At 33.9% G+C, this 27,519-nt stretch overlaps 2 protein-coding genes across 6 annotated transcripts in view; one reads left to right on the top strand and one right to left on the bottom strand.

Annotated features, from left to right (window-relative positions):
- Positions 1-27,519, bottom strand: part of LOC106666488 (SH2 domain-containing adapter protein B) — a 55,760-nt gene that overhangs the window by 5,972 nt on the left and 22,269 nt on the right. For 2 of the 3 annotated variants that reach the window (XM_014393721.2, XM_024229087.1), the window contains exons 2-3: positions 14,127-14,237; positions 12,293-12,416 (exon numbers count right to left, since the gene is read on the bottom strand). In XM_014393721.2, the coding sequence (XP_014249207.1) occupies positions 12,293-12,416; positions 14,127-14,237 (235 nt within the window). Of the gene's footprint in view, positions 1-12,292; positions 12,417-14,126; positions 14,238-24,083; positions 24,104-27,519 lie in introns of those variants that run through there. The other variant, XM_014393722.2, reaches the window with a different exon arrangement.
- LOC106666489 lies at positions 900-7,287 on the top strand. 3 transcript variants are annotated; one of them, XM_014393724.2, is made up of 4 exons: positions 900-1,051; positions 3,451-3,543; positions 3,613-3,830; positions 6,810-7,196. In XM_014393724.2, exons 1-4 carry the CDS (start codon positions 998-1,000, stop codon positions 7,129-7,131), a joined length of 687 nt encoding a protein of 228 aa, XP_014249210.1. In that variant the 5' UTR covers positions 900-997; the 3' UTR covers positions 7,132-7,196. The 3 variants fall into 3 exon arrangements, with proteins under 3 accessions (XP_014249210.1, XP_014249212.1, XP_014249209.1); XM_014393726.2 differs by having other exon boundaries at positions 986-1,012; XM_014393723.2 differs by lacking the exon at positions 900-1,051 and adding an exon at positions 1,473-1,942 and having other exon boundaries at positions 6,810-7,287.

Genomic DNA, 27,519 nt, shown 5'->3' with positions numbered 1-27,519 from the left:
TAACTTCTATAATAAAATCGCACAAATAAATACATTCACTCCTATGCACATTGCACTTTTTCTGATAAATCGATGCAGTACTCGATATTCCTCCATCGACCTACACAAATTATTAACAATCTAAATTAGGGTCGATGGCGGAATATTATAGAAATCCAACGTACTCCAAAAAGCTGAACAGGAAATCCAGAAAATCGCCACTGTGCCCGAGAACCATTCAAGAATTCGGCAGTATGCCTGCACGCTTATCGTTGAAAATATTGTAATAAAATCGTTCATTTCAATGAAATAGGTAACAATAAAACACGATTTAATTTCAAAAACCGAAAAGAGATAACCTTAATTACTTTATGCATCGTTTTTATGAGTAATCAATAAGTCAATTTTGTTTTTATACTAAATGCGATTATGAGTCTTAAAAGCGGTCTATGGGTTTGCTAAATGCTGGATTAAAAAATAACCCAGTTATAATAATAATAAATAATGTTTTATTTAACTATAAAGTGATCTAAAAAACCTTAAATAAAAAGAAATAACAATAGACTAGAGTCTATCCGTCGGAGATCATAATTTTTCAGGATTATTTATTTCTATAGTAGGTCTTAACAAAATCCCGGTCCCGAATTTCAGCAGAATAATAAAACCCATAAAAACCTAAATAAAATTTATATTTTGTTTTGTCAAAGATTTTATAAAAATAAAAAAGTGACACTTTGTTTACGTTTGATAAAGAAAGAGAAAGTGCACGACCGATGGTTCAGAACATATGAATAACGGACTTTCAAATAAGGTGAAAGGGAGGTCAGGCAGATTTACAACTCGGTTAACGGGTTGGATTCTTTTCTTCTTCTTTTTCTTTTTTTTGTAACAATTATGTCAATTAATGTATTAAACTGGCCAACAGTGGACAAAGTTAATCAAAGAGGTGTATTTTAAAATATTATCTCAAGAGTGTGATTAGATTAAGCGATTGATCGTGGGCAAAACAGTTTCTACAATGATGTCGAATAAGGTGATTGTATTTTGCTTCATCTTTCTATTTTTTCGGAAGGTAAAGTTAAAAGTTTATTTATTTGCTACAAGATACATATACTGAATAACGTCATTTCTTTCCTTTGTTAAGGAAAATTAATAAATTAAATATATACTCAAAGAGTTTAAACAAATGGATACTTGTATTTATATGTTTATTTTCCATAATAACTATGTAAAAAAATTTATAATTGGCTGAAAACGTCAACACAACATTAATAACATGTTTATAGACACTACTAAATACTTTATAGTTTTTCTATTCCTTTTATGATATTAGAAGAAAAATCTTTAAATAAGCAAAATTAATTCAAGTTCATCCTTTTCAGAGCCAATTTGTAGAATGAGTTAATTTGGTTTTTAAATGTTTACCTTTGATGAAAGAATAAATTTGAGTAAAACAAAATTATTAAGTCGGTTTTGAAACCATGGTTTTAAGTCGAGAAGATATTGCTCAGCAGATGCTTTGGCCAACGATGGACGTCCTAGTTGTGCCGCGTTCAATCTTTCACGATGTTCTACACCGGTTTAGGGACATCGGAATCTCGAAGGGAAGGTACTGGTCGGCCACATGTACGAAGGCTGGAGACGATCGTTTTATTGGTCCTACTGCACCACCGTCATCAAACGGCTTCCTTGATAGTCAACACCGATCCACACAAACGGTCCGTAATGTAAGAACTCAACAGACATCAGAAGTCTTGGACATAACGCATCTGGTTCTCTATATCGGAGAGGCATTGAGAAGAGAGGCAAATCACCATCTCGCTTGGGCACTTCAACAATGGGTGCTGTTCTCTTCTCACATGGGTGCCGGTTTGGTTTGTCGCAATCAGTATACCGGACCATGTGTGTAGAAGACGTGGCGAACGCTTTGCTTCATGTATCATGCGTCAGACGAGTCAGTAAGGTATGGGGTGGAATCGACGTCCATACCGGTACAACTTTTTATCATACAGAATGGAGGTTTGACTGCACTAAGGTTCATTGAGGAAGTTCTTCTAGATTGCTGCATTTGCTTATTATGGGTCAACTTCGTCTTAAAGCACAATCATACTCGACAGCATGTGTTGTATATAAGGATAATAGGAAGTGGGATTTGTGCTCCCCAGGCACTGCAGTCTTCTGGCTTATTGTTTTTTCCTAGTTCCTTAGTTCAGTGCAATAGATTCAATCCTTCTTCTTAGAAGTATCAGGTCATTGACTGTCGCTGTACAATTTCATTCCCTAGATTTTTTCATGTGTTAGGTCAAATCTCCATTGAACTGTTGCTTCGCATCCGAAAATGATATGGTTGGTTGTTTCCTCCTCCGCTTTATATAATCAGCAGATGGGGGTCATCATTGTACATGCCAATGTTTCGTAGGTGTTTTCACAGATGCCAGTGACTGGTTAGTAGTCCTATCACTCCTCTGAGTTTAGCCCTCTCCAATTGTAGCAGTGATTTTGCCCGTCTTGGTGAGGGTTGTTTTATCATAAGTTTATTATATCTAGCGCTGCTTGAATTTATCCATTTCTCCTTTTGTTTTGTTTGCTTTCTCGTTACCCAAAATACCTCTGTGCCTTGGCACCCAAGATTCAGGTTGTTGTGTTTCCCCAGGCTTCGGAGATTTTGGATGAATTCACTGACTAATTTTGATGAGATTTTTTTTTACGTGCTAATGCTTTAATGGCTCCTTGGATGTCAGATCCTATGAGGATTTTTTTTCCAGTGTAACCTCTTTTAAGATTTTTCTGGGCGCGTTGATGCATGTATTGAAAGACCAAAATGTACTTCCTTAATGAGTTTGATTGCGGGCTTGTACAGAAAATGCCTCGTTTGTTTTGGAGCCATCTGTATACCATATCATTGCATCTGATGCTCTCCTGTGTTCTTCTTGTCTGTTGATACTTTAAAGAATGTTGTAAAGAATGTTTCCGGCGACAGCATGTAACTCGAGTTGTCACCCATTACTCGGAAGTTGGTATGAATTGGCCAGCAGGTTCTCCTGACATGAATCCTATAGAACATTTATGAGACATCGTTCGACGCTTCCAAAAAGCATTGAACAACTTCAAACCATTCATGCTGAAAAATGGTATTATGTTTCCCAATATGAAATGTTAATTTACGTGATGCCTAAGTGACTTAAGGCCCTCCGCTAGGCCTGAGGAGTTAATGCGCTTTATTAAAAAGCAAACGAAGTAATAAATTGTTAATTACATTTTAATGCATCACTAAATGATTTTCCGCTATTTTGATTAATTTTCTTTCAAACCACCAAAATTAAATTTTTATTAAAACATGCATTTCTGATCTCGTTTAATTTTATTAACATGAAAATACTTATAATTTGAAAGAATGAAATGCGAGTGTCCCGTTTTTTTTTGTCTTTGAGTATATTAATCAAGCATAAATGAGTAACATTATAATTTCAGAGCACTGCAGACTCAAATCGTCCAGACGAATTAATAAATGCTATAAATGGTCAGTGGGGGGAATACGCAAGACTTTCTTCCTATTCGGTTCAAGTAGTACAAAATTGCAAAAGTAAAATTTAAAAATAAAAAAACAAACTCAGTTAAATGATATAATTTAAGGTTTCGATGGTCGTCTCGCATCTGGCGTATAAAATTAACAAGAATCTCTTCTCGGCTTCTGACATCGTTGGTAAAGAGGCGAAAACCATCGAGTACAACATGATGGCGATTTCTCATCAAATGCAAGTGGAAGACGTTCTCAAGTCGAGATGTATCAACGATCTCGGCATTCCAGAAGTTCTCAAAAGGAAGGATGAAGACGTTGAACACGCAGCTGCGTAGGTATACAAAATAAAGCACAGCTGGTTATCGACCTCGAATTCACAGGTGGTTGCTTCTTTGTACGACCGAGGTCTAAACCTCTTTCAAACCTTTAACCTACAGCATAAGATAAAAACGAGCCAAGATAATACATCGGAAGATTCCAGGATAAATTGCCAATTCCCCTAGCAACTATGCTAGAAATTTCATAAACATTAAATTATATATATTATGCTTTTGTACTTGACACCTTAATTTTAAATAATTAAGCTTAAAAACATTAATATATACATTCTGATTCACATTCTTGTCATTAAAAGTAGTGCAAGTGCGATACACAATGGTTGAAATTTTTCCATCTATACAGTTTTTTATTTTTTATTTTTGCATTACATGATTTTTTTCTATAGATAAACTTATTGTTTATTGCATGTTATTAGCAAAATCAGTATCACTTTTTAATCCTTACAGTACAAAACCACTGAAAAACTAACATATTAATTCTGTAACGTTTCATTGTCGTTCAATCCTTTTATTGTGCTAATTTATTAGGTATTTCATCTAGAAATGTGTGGTGATTAGTGATCGTTAATCGATATTTATTTAGAAATCGTGAGATGCGGTCTGGTGTGATGTAGGTTTCAGAAAAACTGGCACTCTCGACACGACACGCAAGAATGGCACAATTACACAGAAGACAAACACTTTGAGCCCTGAAGATGATCTCAATAAAGATCGAAACGTTGGCACGATAAAGAAAATGTTTTTCTGAAACCTACATCACACCATACCGAATCTCACGATTTCTAAATAAATTTCATCTAGAGTTTTCCTGAATTCGTCTTTTTTCTCTTTTCGGTTTACTACTGTTTTTATACTATAGTTTTTTTATTATGGAGTTTATTGTTAATTGTGTTGTTAGTTGTTTTTAAAGTATTCAATTGATCAGAACTTAATGTTATATTTTTGTTACGGCCAATAAACGTTTGTTTATTTAAGTAAGTTCGATCAATTTATGGCTATTTCAATTCGTATTTATACTATAATCAATACAAAATTTTCCGTTTGTGTAAATATTTTGTGTACTTATGAAAGTATTTTCGTGTTTCAAAGCCTGATCAGAACTTTGTTGAATTTGTCTTTACACGAACGCTGTTAGTACAATAAACTCATTTTGTTTGTTTACATTCGTTGTGCGTTAGGTGTATTGTTCAGAAAAGGTTCCGTTTATAAACTTCAGAGTATAAAAACCTTGAAAATAAACAAATGAACAAAAACAATGTTTTTGAACGTAGAACATCTCCTGTTTTAAAATACGCTTGTTCTATTAATTTTCTTCTCATAAAAGCATGTATTCCCAGTAGTCGATGATAAACTGTAAATGTAAGCAGGTGTGTATTCTCAAGTTACAGAGTATTCGGTGGATCAGAACTTTTAGATGTTTATTTTTTTCTCATATTTCAATTGTGTTAATTCTTTAAAATGTATTGTTGGGTTTTTCTTTACTCGACCCATGCGACCTAAGGTAGAATGAGCAGCTGTTGGTTCACATATTAATAATTATATTTTCATTATTTGTCTTTTTTTATATTCATCGTCACTCGACCTTTGTATGTCCAAAGTTGTCTGTCAAGTTTATCAAAGATTCCCTGTCGATTTGTCTGCAATTTCAACTTAACTTTAATTTCTATCAGTTTATGTGTGTCTGTCTTGTGTTGCTATTCATACATCCATTTTCCTGAGCAAACCGTTAATGATTAATTATTTATTTTTTTAATTTACGTTAACTATTTTTTAATCGTGTCCGTTTTAGCAAATTTTATGCTCTTTATTACTCCATGGCCGAATGGTTAGAGCATCTAACTCTATTGGTTCTGGGTTCGAATTACAGCATAGCCCATGGAATTTTAATTGAAAATAATATGGAAAAAAGTATTTTTAAGTTATTTAACCCCTGGACCGCGACCCGATTTATAGTTTAACGTAATACAGCTCTCCTGTTACTTAATTTCAATTACTTTATTTTACTTTCTCATTATTGAATTGTCTATCGTTTTTGTTATACTGCATTGAATGTTTATTTCAAATAAGTATTCTTTTTACATAAGGTTTTGGTTGAAATGATTCGAACCCACGACCTTCGGCTCGATGTGCCGCTGCTTGTGACTTGGTGACTGCTTGTGACCCCTTGAGCTATTGTGACTTGGTACATTGAAAGAAGTAATTTGGTCTATAGACTATTAAATATAATGGGTTTATTAAACATTTACGTGGTTTATTTTTGTGCTGGTTGTCAGCAGGGCAGATCAGTAACTATGAGTGTTGGAATCCTAACGTTGATTATGATGATGTCCAGAACAGAATTGTTGTTTTCTCTCTTCGGTGAAAAAGTTTTTATGAAATGTGTTAAGAACAATTCTATACTGTAAACTTAGTTTGTCCTCATTATATTTGTTGGTGAAAAAGAACGTAAAAGAAATTTCCAGGGGGGAAAGTGGGAATCGAACCCATGTCTACGAGTCTGACACGCTAACCACCGCGGCCGTCCCAGTCATTAGTACAAAAAATAATTAAAATTGAATCAATTAGTTTATAATTTTATATTATTGTTTTTATTGAGATGTAAGCGTTTGTTTTAAAAGTTTTGAATATATTCAAATTCATGTTATTGGCTGTGGATTGATCCAAATTATACTCCGGACTAAGCATTTTCAGATTATCATTATTTAAATACAAAATGCTTTAAAAAAATTGTAGCTAGAATAATAAAAAATGGTTAAGATTGGTTTAATCAGACTAAATAGCTTGGATTATTTATTGCTATCTAGAAATAACTTTTTAAAGAAACCAACCATAAATAAGATCCGGTTGTTTCGTCATGTCATTTAGAAGGATGTCCAGATTTTTCTCTTTGATTTTGTCTTACAATGTAAATTTTTTGTTTCAAACCCTAGAGGTATTCAGAAATGAATGACAAACGTCCATTCTTCTTACAGATGTTTCCTACTCGAGGCTAACAAAGGATTCGTCTTGGAGACTAGCCTGACAGGGGTGGTCAATGAATTTCGAGGTCGGATGATAAAAGGCATCAGAGCGTTGGAACGGTGCTCAACCAAGGAGACAAGTGCTTGTATAGCAAAAATAATAAAGGATAGCAAAGAGTCTGCGGAGATTCTTAGGAGAGAATTAAACACGCTCAAAGAGAAGATATTGATCTTGGAAGACAAGCTTCCTCGGACAATAGCCTCATGCAGGAGGCTCGCGTCAAAAAGTCTTTCCGTTCTCAGAAAACTTACTGAAACAATTAAAGCATGTTAGATAGTCTTTTAACCCTTTTGTCGGCACTTTATAATTAAGACTATTAAAGAAACAAAGAGGGCAAAAACGAAAATTATCACACATTTAAATTCTGTTCGTTTTATTTCTGTTATCGTTATTAACTACATAATATGACATAATTTATTCGTTTTTATTTATACGTTCATCATTCCTGCATCTTTCCACTTACGTTAAACAATATCCTGACGATATTATTCGAAATTCGTAAAAAGCCAGTCAAAAATAAAAAATATATTGAATGGTTTGTTTTAGGATCTAGGTCTGTTTGCTATCCGAAAAAAAACAGCTCCAAGAATCTCTTTACATGTTTATTCAATCATATGTATCGGACCGCCCTTTTCGTCCGTAATATGGAAATTCCCTTCCCCTCGTTGAATATTTAAAGGCAGTGTAAAGGTGTACCACAGGGTAGTTGTATTCAATTTTAACCTGCTCTTCTCGCTCACTATGCCGAATACGAAACTAGAATCTCACTCACATGTGCGATTCATGAAACAGAGCAAAGGATCTCATCCAAAATTTGGTTCAAAGTATGGAAAAACAGGCTGAATGTTTAGAAATTAAATTGCCAGGTTTTTATGGCATTACCCATAAAACAGTCCTTATAGTACACTATCATTATCATATACCTTGGGGTGACATTTGATTTTTTTTTAAATTGTATCTCATCTCAAGAACAGAGTTAGAAGAAGCGAAGCAGTAAGCAATGTTATTTTCTATTTTGTCAATTGTCTATCTATCCTGCTGGTAAAATATTTGCCATCTATAGGGTTGCCCTTCCCAGTTGACCTTTATGTCGATTGCAGATTGTGTAGAACAAGTTCTTCCTTATCTCTACGAATTCCCCAATCTGTACTAAGTTACCTGCTCTTTGGCGTATCAACCAATAAGGAAATAAGGATCTGTCAATCAAAAGGTTCTGCCATCTGAACCAACTGACCATTGACCGTAAGGGTATACGACGGTCACTACAGTCATAGGAGGTTAAGCTTATGTCACTAAGACAACATCCTGATACAAGGGTTTTTATAATTTCCCCTTAATTTCAATTGTAAATAAGGAAGAGACACCTTAAGCTGAGACTCCTTCGTAAACAGTACGCAAATATTGTAAACTAACGGTAATAAACTATTCTATATTACGGAGAATTGAACCAAATAGCACGGTATAAAGGAAAATCAGTGTGGCCAAAGATTTGCTATAAATTATGATCCTTTATACTCATCACAAGGATTAAATGCATTGCGTGTGCATTAGGTAATGGATAAGGTAAAGGTAAAACTGAATTACAAGATAAAGCTAATGTAATTTCCAGAAATTCATGTATAAATATACATATCCTCAGGCCCCCAAGCATCATTGAAGACTTTTGACTCCAACTTAACTCACAGCTCCTGAGAAAACACAATCACTCCGTTGTGGTGCCAAGTTTCGAGGGGGGGGGGATAATAAACTGGCTGACAACCTAGCAAAAGAAGCAGCAGCCCACACACCTTTTGGAATGGTACGGCACAGGTCAAAAGCTAAACGTGGAACTGAACAAATAGCTGGAGAAAGAAATGGCCGTACACTGGATAAATTCATCAGGTGCCAGGTAAGGAAAATAATAGGCCTGTATACTGGCTATTGCCCATTTAATTACCGCCTTAAAAACAATGAGCAAACTGAGACATAAACTGGCCTAATCTACCATGAAACAGCAGGGATATCGGAATCCTATGTGACTGCAAAGCCCGAAAATAGTCAAAAACAACATAGAACAACATAATACTTAAAAAACAACTAGGCATAAAATGAAATTAACTTAAAAGTGCAAAGAAGGGCGCGGTAAGGCACAAGGAAAAGTCGCCCTCGTTAACAAATTCTTTTGAATAAAAATAATGTTTAAGGGGAGGATGGTTCATACTAAAATTAATTGGTCATGAAGATGAAAGATAGAAACATGTAAGTTAATAAAACAAACTTAAGATTTTAAAACTTATATCGATTAAAAGGCATGAGTTTGTTCTACATCATGAAAAACAATCACAAGCACCCTCGGTAACAGCTTATGCACGAAAACGTTTACACTTGATGGTTAACTTATGTTAAAGTCGACATCTCTGGCTCGACTAGTACTGCATGGATTTTTATACTGTTCCATGGTTCACACTTGCAAATTTTATTTTCCTTTTATCTGCCTTGTGAAAAGTATATTAAATGAAGTATTATGAAAACAAAAGCCTTAAAATTAAATTAGCAAGCTAAAACAAGAATATAGAAGGGGCAAAAAGAAAGGGTACTGGCCAAACATGCTAAATCAATATTTGAATTTTATTGCGAAAAATATAATTAACTATAGATGATCAAAGGGGGTAGGTTCAATTGAAAATATTACAGGGGGATGACTAACGTAGACTTTGATATTTAAAAGCGAACATTTATCGAAAGTGCTTTGAGAGGTTTGCTATACAATATGCTTTGTTGTATCTATCACCCTGTAAAGTTTTGCATAAATCTGTTCATGAACAAGAACGTTTGCACATATCAACAGAAAAGTAGTATTAAGACTCTTATTATTATGACAATATTGCCCTAGTTTGATTGTTGTTACATCACACATAATTTTCAATTCGTTTTATATTCGGCGTCATGTCATCACAAAGTGATGACCGGTGACTTTTGCATTAAGTACCTGTGAAAAATTAGGATGATGGATAATATAAAAACAACGTAACGTTCAACTAGCCCGCCAAGATAAGAAATATAGAAAAGGCGAAAATAAAACTTAAAGCTCAGAAATCAGTCGAATTTGGGTGAGACAATAAATCTAATTGATTGTGAACGGTCCTTGTCAAAAGGGGTAGGTTTAATTAACATTAAAGGGGTTGATGATTGACGTGGACTTTGCTATTATAAAGCGAAGTTTTGGAAGTGATCTCAGTGTTTTGGTATACAATCTGCTTTACTTTATCAATCATTCTCATAAATCATAAATCTGTTAATGCACAAGATAGCTTGCATTTTCCAACAGTCAACTCGTGTTTTAGACTTTTTGTCTCTAGTTCAACTAGTACTGCATGAATATTTTTGTTGTTTCATGAATCAAAAACTATCATTTGCAGTTCGTATTGGTGTTGACAAATTTTCATTGAGTGCCTTGTGAAAAGCTAGATTAAATATTTTATAAAATATCTGTCATAATTTAAATTAACCAAGCCAAGGCAACGAAATATGGAAAGACCAGATATCAGATATAATAGATAAGACCTAAATCAGTCGAATTTTATTGAGAATATAAATCTAATTGGCTGTGGATGCTTCACGTCAAACGGTTGATTTAATTAAAATACATTAAAGTGGCTTGATTGACGCGGATTTCGTTGATATTGAAGCGAAATTTTATTAGAATTCATGTGACAGTTTTGCTGTACCACCTGCTCGCCTTTTATCAATCTCGTGTTACTAATTTTTGTATAAGATATATGTAAAAAAATGTTAAGACGAGATATGAATTCAAACTTTTAACATTTCGTTAATGGTTAACAAGTTTGTGTTTTACATGAAGTTACAAGTTGACGAATCACAACTAGTGGGGTTTCGTATATAAAAATGAAATTAGCCGACACAAACACGCTAAAAATAAAACGGATGTGATAATGGACAATATGAAAAGGTCAGACATAGCTTAAATCTTGTTTAAAAGACGATAGGATCTTCTTATTGTAGTTTAAAGGAAAATAGTTTGTTAGGAAAAAATTTATAACTTTTTAGTAAAAATTAAGGCAATAGAAAGACCCAGATTGTCTTTTCAAAGCTAGAATAAAATATCTATGTCGATAATTTAAGTCAGGAAAACATTGTAGTATTGTTATAAAAAGTCTGGAAAAATAGTGCCAAAAAATGAATTACAAATTCAGATCAATATCGTTAAGGAGGAGATAAATGGAAACAACTTCTGGTCAATTTCTTGAGATGCTTTTATTATAGAATTAAGACAAAGATTGTTCTTAAATTTGAACCTGGACATGAAATTTTAATAAATGTTCTTAAAGCCAATTTTAACTACAAAAAAAAACCCTAGGAACAATATAGCTTAAACCAAATTTCACACGACAAATTATTAAACAAAAAGCAAAAAAAAAAAAATGTTTATGTACGGAAGTCGACCGTGCATTTAATAGGACAAATGATATCTGAAAGTTGAGTTTACCACAAATACTCGTACTACTTAATAGGCTTTGCACCTGTTCTGAATTCTAGCGCTCCGCAGTGGCAAAAAAACCACCATTTGTACGGGCTTCAGCCTGAAGTGCTTAGGATTAAGAGAATGGCTGCAGGGTTAGATTAGATTAAGATTAGATTGTAAGAGGGCGGAGAATTTTGATGAGCCTGATTAAGTTTGATGGCGGAAGCGAGTTTTTTTTAAGTTTCTTTTTTTGGCATGTAATTCGATAAAAATCGATCTTTCTAATCTAACTTTCTAAGTATGAACTCTTGTCAAAAATAATTTTTAATAATTATAAAAGGTTAAAGTTTGAATATGAAACAAATCCATGGACTTAAAAGCAACAATATTTCTGTAAAATAAAATGGGCTAATATTGTAGTGAACATTGTGAGGTTTTACCAGTTAGAAGTTAATTGGATCCACGTTTTCCACTCGGAAAACATGTGAAGTAGGTTTGCTAATGAACAAGTATCAAATGGTGAGTTTAATTAAACAAAAAGTCCGCATTCATCTTGACAGGGCTTAAAACTTAGAGACGAAAGTGCCACCAGTTAAACTGCATTAATCTGACACAGCCAGGGAAAACAAATATTGTAAAAACATATCTTTTTTGAGATAGGATAAATATTTATTCTTAAATTATTTCCCACCCCATCTTTCCAACAGGAACAAAAGGAATCGATAGCATATAAAAAGGAATATTTTCACAAACGTTTCTAAAACCAGCCTATATTTAAGACTTGGCAGTGTAAAATAAACTTTTGTTAAGTTTTTTTGAAGAGTAAAAGCTTAGAATATCAACGAACATTAACTAAAATAGTAATTGGAAAACTATAGATTATAAAAATACAGACAAAATCTACTTACGTTTTTTTCTAAATTTATTTTATCATTCCAGTTTATCCCTAGTAATCAAATAGATCTGACTCACCTGTGCTATACGGATGACTGTATTCTTTGTCCGGTGTCGTATATAATTTCGTGCTGACGTCTACCCCGGGCTCAAGATAAGCCTTGGAGTCTTGAGGGTCGCAGTAGAACTCTACAAATTCGACCTGGAAGTTCAAAAAAGAAAAATTATGGCAGCTGTAGCTTTTAAATGTCCTGAAAGTGTATGCATAGAAGTAATTTTTCATTCTCAAACAACACAATGCTATTGCGCCCAGGGTAATTGGTACTGAGAAGTATCTGGATAATGAAACGGGGCGAAAGAACCGATTTTAATGGTTGATTAATTAATGATTTTTTCATTTCCGTAAGGTTGTATAACTGCAGAAACAAGGTTTAAAATTAAAAATTAATTAAGTTCGCATGAAAGTGTAAATAATTTGTCTGTAAATACTTAATGTTAACTGCTGTAGATCTTTGCAAAGCATTACAAAAACATGTATTTAACAAATAAAAAAAGAGAAAAAATCAAGGTGAAACACACACACACACACACACAAAAAACACTCTCCTTGTCTATCTCATCTATCTATCTCTCTATTTCTATCACTTTCTCTACGTAGCTTTCTATTGCTCTCTCTGTCTCTGTCTCTCACACTCTCTCTCTCTCTTTGCCTCTCGCTCTCTCTCTCAGTCTATCTACCCATCTATGTAAACATTATCTATCAGTTTCGTTATCTAACCTTCATCTCTCTCTCTCTCTCTCTCTCTCGCACTCACTCCCACACTCTTCTCTTTCTCTCACTCTCACTTTTTCTCACGCTCTTCTCTCTCTCACCCCCTCTCTCTCTCGTTCGCACTCAGTCCAGCACTTCACTCACTCACTCACTCTTTCTCCTCTCTCTCGCTCGCACTCACTCACTCTCACTCTTTCTCCTCTCTCTCGCTCGCACTCACTCACTCTCACTCTTTCTCCTCTCTCTCTCTCTTTCTTTCTTTCTCGCTCGCATTCACTCACTCTCTCTTTCTATTCTCTCTCTCTTTTTCTTTACTCTTAATTGTAATTGAGGTCGTTATAATTTCTGTATTTTTTTAAAGAGAACGATAAGAGCACTTTCATGCATTCATTTATTCAATTTCTCTCTCTCACTCTCTCTCATTCACTCACACACTCACTCATTTAAGTGAGGAAGAGAGAAGAATAAGTGTTGACCAATTCATTCCGATTAGTTGATCATTGCGTAGAAAAATATTAAAGGAGATGCTAATATTATCTTGAGCAGCCAAGATGTATTGGGGGATAGGCTCCGAAGTTTTACTTATTATTTACAAACATATTGCTATCTATTCTAACATATGCTGTCCTCGTTTAGCAGTAGGTTCTACTTGCATCACAAGATAAAAGCCTAGAGATTATTTCTATCAAGAATTATAATGTGCTTTTGGATTATTTTGTACCAAGTGGCACATGGTGTAGCACACTTAAAGCGGAGAAAATTTCTAGAAGGTTCTTCATAGGACGAGGACTCGTGCAGGAATGGAATGCAAGGGTAAAATCAGATTGGATCCTAAGGAACTGAGAACTTGGCAGAGAGAACCGTAGAGTACATTGATGACAGCGGTATAAATAATCAGGTGGAATATGCTTTATTTAAAAAATCATTCAAAATTATGGCTAGGCTTCTTAGGTTTTTTTCTTTATTCGCAAATATTACGCATATTTATGTATGCTATGTACATTGCTGTTGAGCTGAAAATGAAAAACAAAATACCTCATGTCTCATTAATTAATAGGCTTAATTTTGACCCATTAATAGGATACTTTGGTAATGAAGAATACAACTTTGTGATTTAAATGGTAATAACTTTGAACTTACATTTTCTAAATGAGGAGAGGATTTGTCCCAAGCTATGGAAGATCCGATGCTAAGTGGGCGTGATTTGTTGACAAAGTCGACAGGAAAGCTGTAGTCATCACATAATGACACCTAAAATAAAACATATATAAATAAAGCAAAATCAAAAATATGTTTTTTTGATCAAATATAGATCGATGTACATATTGCTTAAGCAAACAGAGCATTTTCCTAATCGTTTAGGCCATCTGTAACACGTGGAACGGGCCGACTCGCTGGACTCATGTCGATACTCAGAAGTCGTTAAGTTTAAGTGCCGGCTTTTGTAGAAGGGAGACCTATTGAGTGGAACAGAAGGGGAGTCGAACAATTAAGGATTTCTATGAATTTCAAGAGTCATCGGCTACTAAAGGATGTATTATCCCCCTTCCGATATTAAGCCATTCAACACTTTTCTGATTTAATAAATTGCTAAATTGTTAAAACGAAAATATGCTGGATAAAAATCTTAAGAAGTATTATCAATTGCAAAACTTCTAATTTTGTGCTAATTAGAAAAATCATATACAAAATATTGAATTTGGGTTAAACAAGAAATTAATTTGAAACATGTTTTATCTCTAAATTGGCCAGAAATGTTAACTTTTAATTAATTCAATTTTGTACAAAAATAAAAAATATCTCATATTTTACAAGGTTGACAATATAACGCTTCACTGTTTAATTATTTTTACTATTGCAAAGAAACTTTATTTAATTTATTTGTATATATGACTATTGTGTTTTAAATAATAGCCTGCAATAGAACATATGAAGATGATGAGAATAAAGAAGCGGGAATTTGGTATTCCCCAAGCACTAAAGCTTTTTGGCTTATTGTACTTTTCATAGTTCCTTGGTTCAGTTTAATTGACTCGATCCTTCTTTCAAGGAGTAGAAGGTCATTGACTGACATCCTTTTTCCCGGGGTTTCTTCATACCGTATTCTACCTCTCCATTTCTTCTTTTGTTTTGTGTGAATCTATTCTGAGTTGGAGGAGTATGTTTGATCAATTATAGGTTCTGGGCCTATAGCTGAGAACTTGCAGATCCTCCAGTGGCCAGTTTGCCAGGTTGCTCATTACCAAAAATTCCTTTGTGCACCCAAGGATGCATTCAACGAATCTTTTGGACGTGAAACTTTTACGTGCTGCTTTTAAGGATGTTTCGTTGCCTGATCTAATAAGGATTATGTTGTCAATAAGCTCTTTTAAGATTTTCTATGTATTTCAGCTTTCCACTTCTCTTATGAGATTGAGTGCTCAAATTTTGGTCTTGTGCAGAATATACCTGACCTATGATTGGTTTTGTATTCAATTCTATATAGTACATTTGCATTTGTATTGTTCTATCCATTTGTAGCCCGATATAGTCTCCATTTCAAGGAATTGCCCGAAATACTCTGTCCTATGCAATTTGTAGGTTTCTGAAGCCTGTACAAACTTTCCCTACCTTTTACCTTTCTTCTTGTATACATGTTTCTAATTGAGGGGATGTAATAATACTTATAGTAGCTGAACTATGAAATGTCACAATATTTTTGACTGTTATTATGAAAAAGCATGAAACAACGGCCATCAACGATGAACAGGTGAGTCAACAGGCACATCCTATATAACATAAAACCTCTTGTTTAATTATAATTTTTGTATAAAAACGATCAGGGTGACGCCAATTTGTAGTAAAATCCTCGATACCTATGACGACTTTTCGAGGAATATACCCATTCATCAGGGCTATAAAAATGTAATTACTATCAACCTATAACATTACACTATTCTTAATTTTGATAAAAACAAGAAATTGTAAATTATAATAAACTAAAACAAAATATCAAAACCAGTGATTGATTATGACAATAGTAATATATAAATGGTTAGTTTAATTTAAAATTAATTAACTTTAACCCACTATCTGTTATGTACATACAATCTGTGCATACATAATAAACATTCGACAAAAGTGACAGAGTTGCTAAAATAAGTTAATGTGAATTTTGTTTTTAAGTCTAAATGCTATTCTTTGACCTTTTGCAGCGAGTCTTTTAGCTTTTGTTCTTAAAGGACGTCAAAGCTATTTTCACTTTTTAATTTCCGTACCCAAAATATGAAGTGGGTCATGTTTTTGTCATATAATTCCCAAGGTACACGTATTTCTCATGCAATTACCAACGGAGAGAGTTCCATTTGAACACCGTACTTGAAAAAAAAAATCATTAATCTTAGATACAGAAGGTTTCTATTGATTCTGGCACGTGTTGTGCAATTTGTCGTAAATAAGGAGTACGTCTGAAGTGTTGTAAGACCCTCAAGCCAATTATTTCAGAGATTCTTTTGGAGAAAAAAAAATTAATACAGACTTTATCAATAGAAATCGAAACAGATTCATAAATATTATTAGAGAGTTTTGAAAATCATTTCACAGTTTATATAACAAAACCTTGTAATTACAGTTTGAACAAAGTGAAAGCCATGCCTGGTCGTAAATAGTAAATGTAATAACGAAAGTAATAAATCATAGAAACGAGTTTTTCTGCATTATTTTTAGGAAAAGCATACAACTCGAACTATAAAATAAATGTCCGAATAGTTTAGATTCATGGAAAGATTTAGATTTATTCATCATTTTTTTTAAAAGTAATCAATTTTCCCTAAGAAAACAATTGTTTGTAAAGAAATGTCATTGATTATTACTTTATTGAAGTCAAGGTTAATTAAAGGAGGAATTAGAAGGGCATTAAAGTTTATTTAGGGCAAAAGAAGCAGTGATCATCAGGGCTTCAGTGTTTCAAATTTCTTAGATGTTCTTGGTTCGAATCTTACCTACCCATTGAAATTCTTCGACCGTAATTTAAAACCGTACTCTGGTAACCCAAATTGTTTTGTTAAAAAAATCTTACAAATCGAACTATTGAATGGATGTAGGATCAGTTCTGACTCATAGTAGGTTTGAAACTTATCCATCATCTTTAAAAAAGTAATCAGTTTTCCCTCAGAACCCTATTGTATGTAAGGAAACTTGACTGATTATTTACGTAATTAAGTCAGGATTAGTTGAAATAAAGGCTATTAAAGCTTATTTAAGATAGAAGAAGATGATCATTAGGGATTTAGGACCTCAAATTCGCAGAGATCCTGGGTTTGAATCTTAGCTTCCCTTCAGAATTATCTGAGCCTTCATAACTTCTATAAGTGTCAAACTGTATGATAATCCAAATTATTTTTTACAAAGATTATACTACTTGATTAAATAACTGTCATTCATGTTAAATTTTAGACATCCACAATCTTAAAAAGTATAAAAAAGTGTCCCCTCAGAACACTATTCTAAAGAAATCTGACAGATTATTAAAATATTCAAATCAGGGTTAATTAAAATAAATAAATAATTAAAGTTTATTTAAAATGAGAAAAAATATGATCTGGGCTTTAACGTCTTAAATTTCTCTGAGGTCCTGGGTTCGAATTTTAGCTTACCCCTTGCGGTTCTCTGACCCCCGTGACGTCTATAAATTTAAAATTGTACTCTGCTAACCTAAATATATTTTAGAAAAATCTTAAAACTCTAACTATTAATCCCTGAGGATACAATCGTTTCTAAGAAAAGTTGACTTATTCTGAAGGTGTTTTGAATCTATTATTTCTCAAGGGGTCTTGGCATCGAATCCCAGCTTGGGCCTTGCAATTTTCTGAACCCTCGTGATATATTGGCATAAAACTGTCAACCCAAATAACCAAAGGCTATTTAAAAAATAAAATAAAATAAAAATACTTACCTTTGAATATATTATATAGTGGTAGCGTGTTAACATATCTAGTTTAGTTTTGATAGACGTGATGTAACTGAATCTTTAGTTCACTATTAACATTGTCAACCATAAAACGTTTTTCTTTAAAACTCTTAGACGATAAAAGGTCTTGTTCTTAAGAGGATAAAGAAACTCTGACCAAATGAAAAATCGTATCACTTTATTTGGAGACTTGAGGAAATGAGACAAGAGAAGACAACTTAGATGAAACGCTTGGGAGCGACTGGCCCATCGATTCTCATCAACTCTTAGAAATAAGCGGTGGATCTCTGGGCAATAAAGAATCCGATGAGTCGCAAGAGGAATCAAGGAGAGGAAATTCCATCCCGACAAGGATGTTTACATTGACAAGAAACCACACCCAACTTAATAGGAAATCGGCTTACATATAACATATGGTGGTCAACATGAAATATGTTATATATAAAAGTCAAACTTTATAGAAAAAAATAATATATTTATGTATGTACTTTATTTTTATCAATTGTTGACAATCACAAGAAGACCTAAATTTAATTTTTTTTTAAAATTTTAATCAATTTAATATATTCGTGACGAGAAAATTTGTTGTCTTACAATTTCTGTTATTTATTCAACATAAGACGCGGGGGAAAGTAAAACAGATGAACACAATGACAGAAGACGTGAATTTACAAGAACACTGGGTAAAATTATTAAAATATCTCCTTTTCCACCTTCCCATTAAATTAAACAGCCAAGTTCATTTGAATGCTTTGTCCAAAAAGGAAAATTGAAATAAAGCCTGTTACGAATTTTAATGAGCCGACTTAATCCGTAGAAGAAAGGATTCTAAAAGGATCAAACAAGAAAGGTTAAGGAGAAAAGAGAACAATCCAATGTTCGGACCACACACTATATTGAGTCACTGATTCTTGGGACAACGAGAAAAACTTTTTTTTTTCTTTTGATATGTAAATAGATTTTAAGACATCGTCTAAAGATATGCATCAGTGATCCTAAGATATTTAAAAATATTTAAAAGAGGCACGAACTTGTCTTATGTTCTTTATAAACATTTGTACTTTTTTTTCAAGAATGAATAATATTTGATGAAGTACTGAATAATAATGCACGGAAGTTTTAAGGGGTTTGGGGAAAAAGATACAAATGGAAATACAGCTACCGTTTTATTTATATTTAATGGAACTTTGGTTAACACTAGGGATATCTGAAGAGTGGATTCAGATAAAAATTATTTAAACCAACTTTACAAATCAACGGTAAAAAGTTCAACTAATAAGGCTAAAACTTGATCAAAAGCAGCAGTCCAACAAAACACTGAATTTCTATTAAGCAAGTTCATCCTACCAAAACTGCCAAAATTGAAAGAAAAATTGAGCCTAACGCAGTCTATTTGTCATTAATTAATCAATTATTTTAAAAAATTAGTAGCATGAACATTACCGAAGACAATGTTTGGACTTTAATGCAAAAACGTATCTCGTTTGAAAATTAGGTTAATATTGTCGGAAAGCTCTCACCTAATGAATATGTGACAAAGTTTCGCCAACATGGAGTTATTAACGAGTTCATTTCGCCGTGAATAATAAACGCTATTTTACGGTCCAGTTGGTCATTTTGTCCTTGCGTTATTTAAACTGTCAGGCAGGACTGGAGACTGACTACACGATCCCTGAAACTCTCTTTACAACATTCTATAAAGTCTCAACAGGCTACACAAAGAAGATGAAGAATTCAGGATAACATGAAATAAAATGATATGGTATACAGCTCAAAAATATTTCAAGCGTTAATTGTTCAATCCTGAAATATCAGCAATCAAACCGAAGTCGGTCTTTCAAGCTGAAATACATTCCATCAATGCCTGTACCTTGGAACCTCTTACATGAGGTTACTCTGATAAAAAAATCCTCGATCGAGTAGCCAAGCAACTATTAAAACATTAGCATGTAAAGAAAACTACATCAAAAGTATTCAGTGAATGCATCCAAAATCTTCAAACACAACAATCTGATGATTGGGAGGATCCATAAGATTCCATAATTCCACCAGGACACATAATTTTGGGTAATGAAAAAGCAGGAACAGGCCAAATAAGGATCTACATACCCTGAACCTATTATTGGGATAACAAAAACAAACAAAGAATCCCAAGATGGATCCAAAAAAGACAAAATAAGAAGAACTCTAGAGATGCTAGACAGAGTAATCTTAGAAATGATGAATGATGGAGTGGGTGCGATGTTCAATCCTTTTTAAAAAGAGAAATATTATGGTAAAACAACCCTCACTAAGATTGAAAAACTGCTACGGGAGAGACGGGTAAACTCACAGGTGTGATAAGACGATTTACCGGTCACTGGTACCTGCGAAAAGATCGTCATAACATGGAAATATTTGACGATCTCTTTTGTAGATTATGCAAGAGGAAGAAACAGCCAATTATCATCTCCGAATGCGAAGCAATCGCTCAATTGAAAAATTGATATAAATTGATATTGATAGAAGGGATGCAAAAAAAGCCCAGGGAAAGGAATTGTACCAACGGCAGTCAACGACCTAGTACTCGTTAAAAGAAGGATCTATTCGACTGACTGAACTAAGGAACTTAGAAAGTACAATAAGCCAGAAGACTACAAGAAGCCAGTGGTGCTTTGGGAACATAAACCCACACTCCCTAGTCTCATTTCATCATTATAGGACAATTATGTGCAAAAAGTTGTTAAAAGTAGTGTCAAAAAACGTAAGAATATTTCCCATTAGAAAACCTATTACTCTAATATGAAGATCAAATCATCATAGGATCATTTCATCAAATTGTTTTTCAGAAATTTGAAAGGCAGAACATCCTAGCTACAGCCAAATTGTACAAATGGAAGTTGTCTTCTTGCTGTTAACCTATTTTTTACGTTAAAGGTTCAACAGAATTTTATGTATTGACTTCTATATTTGTACGTTTTATGGGGAAGGGAAAGGCCAAAACAAAAAACGTCCTGAAAAAATATTTTTTCTTAATATAAAAGAAAGACGAAATTGGAACATAGCTGTGATCTGCCTCCAGGGCCTAAACATGAAAGTTATGTACATGACATTATGAAAGACTTCTCCAAAACGTTTTTATTTTAAAATTTTGTTTAATGCTCGGGAAAACTTGTATAAGCATTGAAACTATAAGTCTTAATCTATCTTTAAAATTTTATGAAAACCAATGGATCGAAAGAAATCCCTGCCTCTTTTAAACAAATTTCTCTTGTATCTATTTAACTGTAAACTTTTATGAACCTTACAGAATTATCTATCTTTTAGGCATCATTACATTTTTAGAAATTTGACAAAATAGGTTGAAAGGAATTTTTCCTTCAGAGTGCGTGGCAAACTCATCTCTCGAAAACATAATTTCACGAGTATATTGTTAGTTTTAGCGTAATATGAAAAAGCTTGGCAAAGAATAGTCCTGACGTACAAAAATATATATTTCTATGTAGTGATTCATTCGTTTTCGTGATTATAACCCTACCATTGCGAAAGAGAGATCCACCTTTTGGAGTTAAATGCGCATTGGTTTGCGACATCTTTATATGAGTGTCTGGTTAGATTTACATAATTTGATGCAACTAGGCATAAAAACTTACATAATTTTTTAAAAGTAATCCATTAAAATCTGTGTTTATAACCCTAAATCTGCGACAGACATCTTCGAACCTTTTCCTTTGGGTATAACATAATCCTACCTGATCAACATAATTTGATGAAATTAAAAAGATACAAGCGTTCATCTACCAGAAAACATTGTTAATATGGTATGCAAAATGGCAAAGGAACAATGTCAATTGGACGAAGCAGCCGAATTATACCTTTTGGGCCGTATTTCTTAAGAAGAAGACGAAAGAAATTCAGTCCAAGAGAGTCCTGGCGTGATCATCCGCCCCTAACTTTGTTAACTCTTCAAAACATATTTGTTCGAAATACTGCCAGCTAAGTGCACAATGATTCGTAACATGCACAAAGAAATTGCAACTAGCAACGATCCACATAGTCATACATCAAAAATTTCCATTCGAAACTTCCTGAAGTAATTAGAACATATAGTTACAAAATTGGACATCGCTGCTTTCTATTAAGCTTTTTCAAAACATACTTGAAATTGACTGTTAAGCTACTGACTTGTTGAATTAAGGTGATAAACACCTGTAAACTTTAGTTGTTAAATTAAATTATTAGTTTCGAGATGCTTTGCTATACGTCTGTATATAATAATTATAAAGTATTGTAAAAAAAATTAGAATAATCATTGAATAGATGTACCCCGATGTACCTAAACCGTTAATTTTTAATCATTTATGCTTCAAAATTTGAATAAAATTAGTTGAGTGAAGCCGGCCCCGGGTGTTAAACGTGTATTATTTTGCAACATATTTCAAAGAGGGTTTAGGCAATTGAGCAAAATATATAGAAGACATAAAAATAGGTATAACACGAAACCCTGATGTTGAAGATCCCGGATCGTTCAGATTTAATCAAAATTGGTGGTGAGAAAGCCACCCCATTGCGTAAAAGTGTATTAACCATACGCCATTGTTGTGGAGGCGTTTGCCCCCGAAGTGCAAGTCCTTTCCAAAGCGCATTGCCTTTAAGATGTCATAAAAAGACCAGACGACTTTTATGTTTTGTAACCTTCAAAGGAAACATTTTTATTTATTTCGGCCTTTAACACAGGGGTTCATTTTTATGAATGTAACATGTAGTGTTTGAGCAATTGTTGGACGTACTCATCAAAGGCCGTCCCCTCAAAACCTTGAAGAACATCCGCTCGTCAGAGGCTGTGGGAACCTCTTTTTGAGAAGGTTGTTCGTCCTATTACCTGGCATAGAAGGAACGCGTGCTACCGAATCGGAGCTGGGCGTGCGCTCCATGTTCCAGTCGTTCGAGAGGGGAAGGCGTCCTGTTTCTCGGCGATTGCGGTTTTTCTAGGACAAACGCGTCATCGGCAACAATCTTGGACGCATCCTGTTCGTCCAGGCTTGCAAAAAACATAAAACAATGATTTCTCATCCGGCAGACTTTTGAATCATGAGTGATGAGAGATGATGAACTGGGAATGCGCAAGCTTGTAAACACACCAAACAATGCATGGCGAAACCGAAAACCATTTAAATTTCAAGGAAGCTCAGTTTTATCGAACATTAAAAACATATAAAAATAAAAAAGTACTACATATTTTATGCTTTAAAAAGAATTTAAATCAACCTAATACAAAATCACTCATCCTGTACTATAAATTAAGATTTAAAATTCCGCAAAATGTAAACACCGCCAAAACATAGGTCCCTCAGGTAAACAATTACTCTATTACAACCATATTTATTTAAAAAAATACCAATTCTATTGTTGTAAGTACATTCAGCATATGACAAATAGCACGCATAACACAGTGGCGGGGCGTAAATGGAGTTTAATTATTCACGTCAAAATGGTCTAGGGATTGTAATTTGCACATGCTACCAAAACGCTGTAGCCCATTAATCACGCAGGGTTTCAACTATCACTATTTCATCGTGTATTTATGACCGCTGAGTACGGTTTTAAGTCGAAAAAAGTCGTTGAAATGTAATAAAATGAATAAGATGAAAACACGACAAATTATATTACGTAGTAAGTACAATGTTGGAAAAATGACCGCCGTGAACTTTCTCATCGGGTAAACAAATACCAAAGGAAATGAGATAAAATTTAACTTTTTATTTTTGGAAAAATGTGATAATTATAAACATTACTGAAGAAAAATTTGTACTAAATAAAAGGTAAATAATAATGTAGGCTTGTTTAAATAATATTTATAAATATTGTTTTATATTAAAAAAAAAGAAAAAATACACTCAATATGAAGTGTGATATTTGCCACTTGCAATATTTGAAACGTTTTTAGAGAAATGGCATGCTATAAAACACTCGTGGCTTGTAAAGTTTATGTAGGGGTTTGATGTCAAATCTTTTTTTTTTACAAACACATAAGTCTGTGTTAAAAACATGAAACGATATTCGGAATAGTCAGAAATCGCCAAATAGGTCAAATATCCTAAGGATCGATGTCGTTGTACAACATGTTCCAATCATTTTTGATCTTTCGGTACTTATTACGAGGTACTTACCCTGTTGGAGGCTGGGACGGACTAAGTGAATCATACTTTCGACGTCACCGCCTCAGGCGCCTGCTCAACAACACTGTGACGTCATGGCTCGATACTCAAAACCGTCCCCCTCCTGGTTTAATTTGACACGTTTTAATTATAAGTCGTATTAACATTCATGCAGGACATCGGAAGGACGAAGGACGATGAAGATACAGGCGGCCTGGACCGGTTTTAAATTTATATTTCTTTTGTAATAGCAATGAACGCACTCAGAGCTAAGCTCGTGAACAAGCCTTGATTTCTAAAGCTCACTTAAGCTACTCGCGTTCTGTAAAAGCCAAATATTTTTAGACATTCTAACAGTCGGTATTTTTGATTTTCTTTTCGAACAAAGTTTTACTTGAATCCTAACACCCTTCCGTAGTATTTGCCGTGACAGGTTTGTGGGGCTTCCTTCACTGAACGTTGCTGAAAAAGCCCTTTTGACATAAATGATACTACAGCTAGACCAAAAATTACCTTTAAAAAAGAAATTTATTTAGGCAGTTGCAATATTAACAATATAATCAAATCGGCTATGTGATTATGTGCGGGAGGCTGAGATCTGTTCGTATACACCCAAAAGTTTAACACGCTACATTTCAGATACTTACATTACGTTGCGGGGGTTTGGAAGTCAATTACGAGGATAATAAAATCTAGAAATTTTCCATTAGAAAAAATTCTAAGTTTCCAGAATGATTAATGCCATATTTCACTTAATGTTCAGCAAGCCGGTGAGAGTAATGACATAATGAGACAGTGTGACATACAATTTGTTTAAAAAATGTAAATTATTTAGACAATTGCAATATGTTCGTTACAAGATTCAATTATGGGGGTTCGAATTAGAGTAGTTCGTTTTGATTTTACCGATCCAGGCTCTCGGATATCGATATATAATTCCTCATATCAAATATGTATGGATTCGAAAACAGAAGAGAAAATCTAGTTTTGTCATTAGTAAAAAAATTTTAAAGTGACCAGAATGATTAATGATACAATTGTTGCTCGACCACAGATCAAAGATTGAAAGAAAATTGTGAGACAATAGTCACATTTTCCGAGCTGTCGGAGATATACTTTCTCCTTTCTCTGGAATGTAACTCTTATCTATTATTATAATTTAACATGTAGACGTGATCTTTATTACACTTGAGTCTAAATAGAAAATATTTTTTTAAGTATACTGCTAGACCTTTGGTCTGTCAAAGAGCTGATACACATAGATACTTGCCATAGTATACGTCAAAAACAACAAAAAACAAAATATTGACAGATTTAAACTCCTTAAGCAAACCACGCAGTTCATAGAAGAAATAGGAAATAACAACAGTATTCTATTTTTTTCTATTATTTTCTACACCCAACAATGACTAAACTGACAACTAACTACAATTCGACATATACAGAAAACAAACATCATACAAACTCAAATCACCAGCGACATAAAATGGCAGCACTAAAGAACATAGCACATAGACTAAATCGTACCACTTACAAAAGAAAAATACAACAACGAACCAAAAACAAAAAACACTAAACACAATAAGTACAAACACTATCAAGAAAAAAATTTCTTTGTGCGAGTTAATTTTTCAGGGTTCCATATATGGAGCGAGAAGAAATGCCGCCTAATTTAAGAATTATGCACGGAAACAAATCTTTGGATCTCCGATTTTTGGTGGAAACTGGGGTAATTCCGTACATATAGTTTGTTTATTTCAGCTAATTTCATTGTTGTTGTGCATATACATATATTAAAGTTGATAGATGTTTTAACTGTTTCTTTAAAATGTATATGCGTGGGTGTGTATTGTACAAGAGTGTGTGGGATAGCACGTATCCCATCGACTCTCAATCAGACTAGGTATTGCAATACTAGTACTACCTCACCTTAGTCGAGTGAAAATTATGTAAGAGAGGGAACTATTTAAGAATGAGTGATAGAGCGAGTGTATTTAGGTTAAAAGTACCTATGTTTGGGCTGAAATGACCTTGTTATTTCGACAGTGGTACTGATAAGTCCAAGGCCACCAAAACACCAAAGTGAATGATTCTCTAGCTTAGCCATAGGCTCGGTTTGCACACGTACGTACCGAGTGCATATATTGAATTGAATCTATATAATTTAAACAAACACACGAAACATACAAATTAACAAATCTAATAATTAAATTAGGAATTAAAATACCATCGAAAACCACAAACAGAATTGAAAACCTACTAACACAAGACCTAATCTAAATCAACCCACTTTGACGAAAACGGCATATACGCCGTTACATGTGAATGCAGAAACAAATTATATAGGACCAAAAAGACGAAAAATAAATAACTGATACAAAGGACATATGAGCTCATTTAGGGGACACTGACGGAAAATAAAACAACGCGACACACATTAAAGAAAACCATCACGAACCATCATCAAACAGACAAGCATGAAACGACGTATAAAAAGGACGAAGAAAAGGAACATACTGAAAGATGGGGAAATTATAAACACTTCTTTTTTTTAAAAAACCTAATAACCTCATAAATTAGCTTATTAGCATAAATAAACCGTTCAAAACACTGCACCAATTAAAAAGGAAAATGTCAACAAACAAAGAAAGCGGCGACATACACACCCCACATCCACGACAATAAACGACACTTTACAGCATTTCACAGGCACACTGAAGATGGCAAATTGCCGACCGTCTTACTGACCAAAACCGCAAAGATACTTAGATAAATAGATTAAGATGATCGGCAAGCATCAAATTATAGTTTCAATGTGTTTGTTCAGCGACTAAGATGATGATAGGTCCCGGTGTTTGAGAAGACACAGAGAATTTCTGCCTCATGAATTCATGAATCTTTCAGCTACCAACAATTATTAGTAGACCAAAACAGAGATGATAGTGGTACCACAGGAAAACAGACCAAATTATTAGTATTTTAAATACCAAACCGGTCTTAATTTTTCCTTTGATGATAAACTGCTTGATTTACTCTGGGAATGTCTTATGAATGACTGAAAACCACATAAGGTTAAGGTTAAAAAGAGTCTCTTTACGACCTTGCGCACCGCGACTAATATTTGTCTATTGTGCATTTACCATCATTGTCTAGAGATCTTGGTTAAGCTTACGGCTGTTTACCAGTTCCCAAAGTTTGTTAAGTGCAACCGTGTGTATCCTTCTGTATTTCGCAAAAAACAGAGGACAAATTTCGCTTCTTCTTTCTGGCAATTTATGCACAGAGACTATACATACATATACCTTCAGATTCCCAGTCCGCAGTCCTAGTATCTTCCTAGCCCTAATGGCCAAGCGGTTAGGGCGTTAGATTCGTATTTGCCGCACTAGTATGTCTAGGTTCGAATCCCGAAACAGCCCATAGAATTTTAATTGAGAATATTTTGGTA

Source organism: Cimex lectularius, unplaced genomic scaffold, assembly GCF_000648675.2.
Source record: "Cimex lectularius strain Harlan isolate CLEC.00 unplaced genomic scaffold, Clec_2.1 scaffold289, whole genome shotgun sequence".
Classification (NCBI taxonomy): Eukaryota; Metazoa; Arthropoda; class Insecta; order Hemiptera; family Cimicidae; genus Cimex; species Cimex lectularius.
This window is presented reverse-complemented; position numbering and strand designations above follow the sequence as displayed.

What these genes read in the sequence shown, in the direction of transcription:
- LOC106666489 (XM_014393723.2), top strand. Translation starts at nt 1,817, where the DNA reads ATGGGTGCTGTTCTCTTCTCACATGGGTGCCGGTTTGGTTTGTCGCAA. An exon ending in GCGTCAGACGAGTCAGTAAG is followed by an intron (nt 1,943 to 3,450) that starts GTATGGGGTGGA and finishes TTATAATTTCAG; the next exon opens with AGCACTGCAGACTCAAATCG. An exon ending in GACGTTGAACACGCAGCTGC is followed by an intron (nt 3,831 to 6,809) that starts GTAGGTATACAA and finishes TTCTTCTTACAG; the next exon opens with ATGTTTCCTACTCGAGGCTA.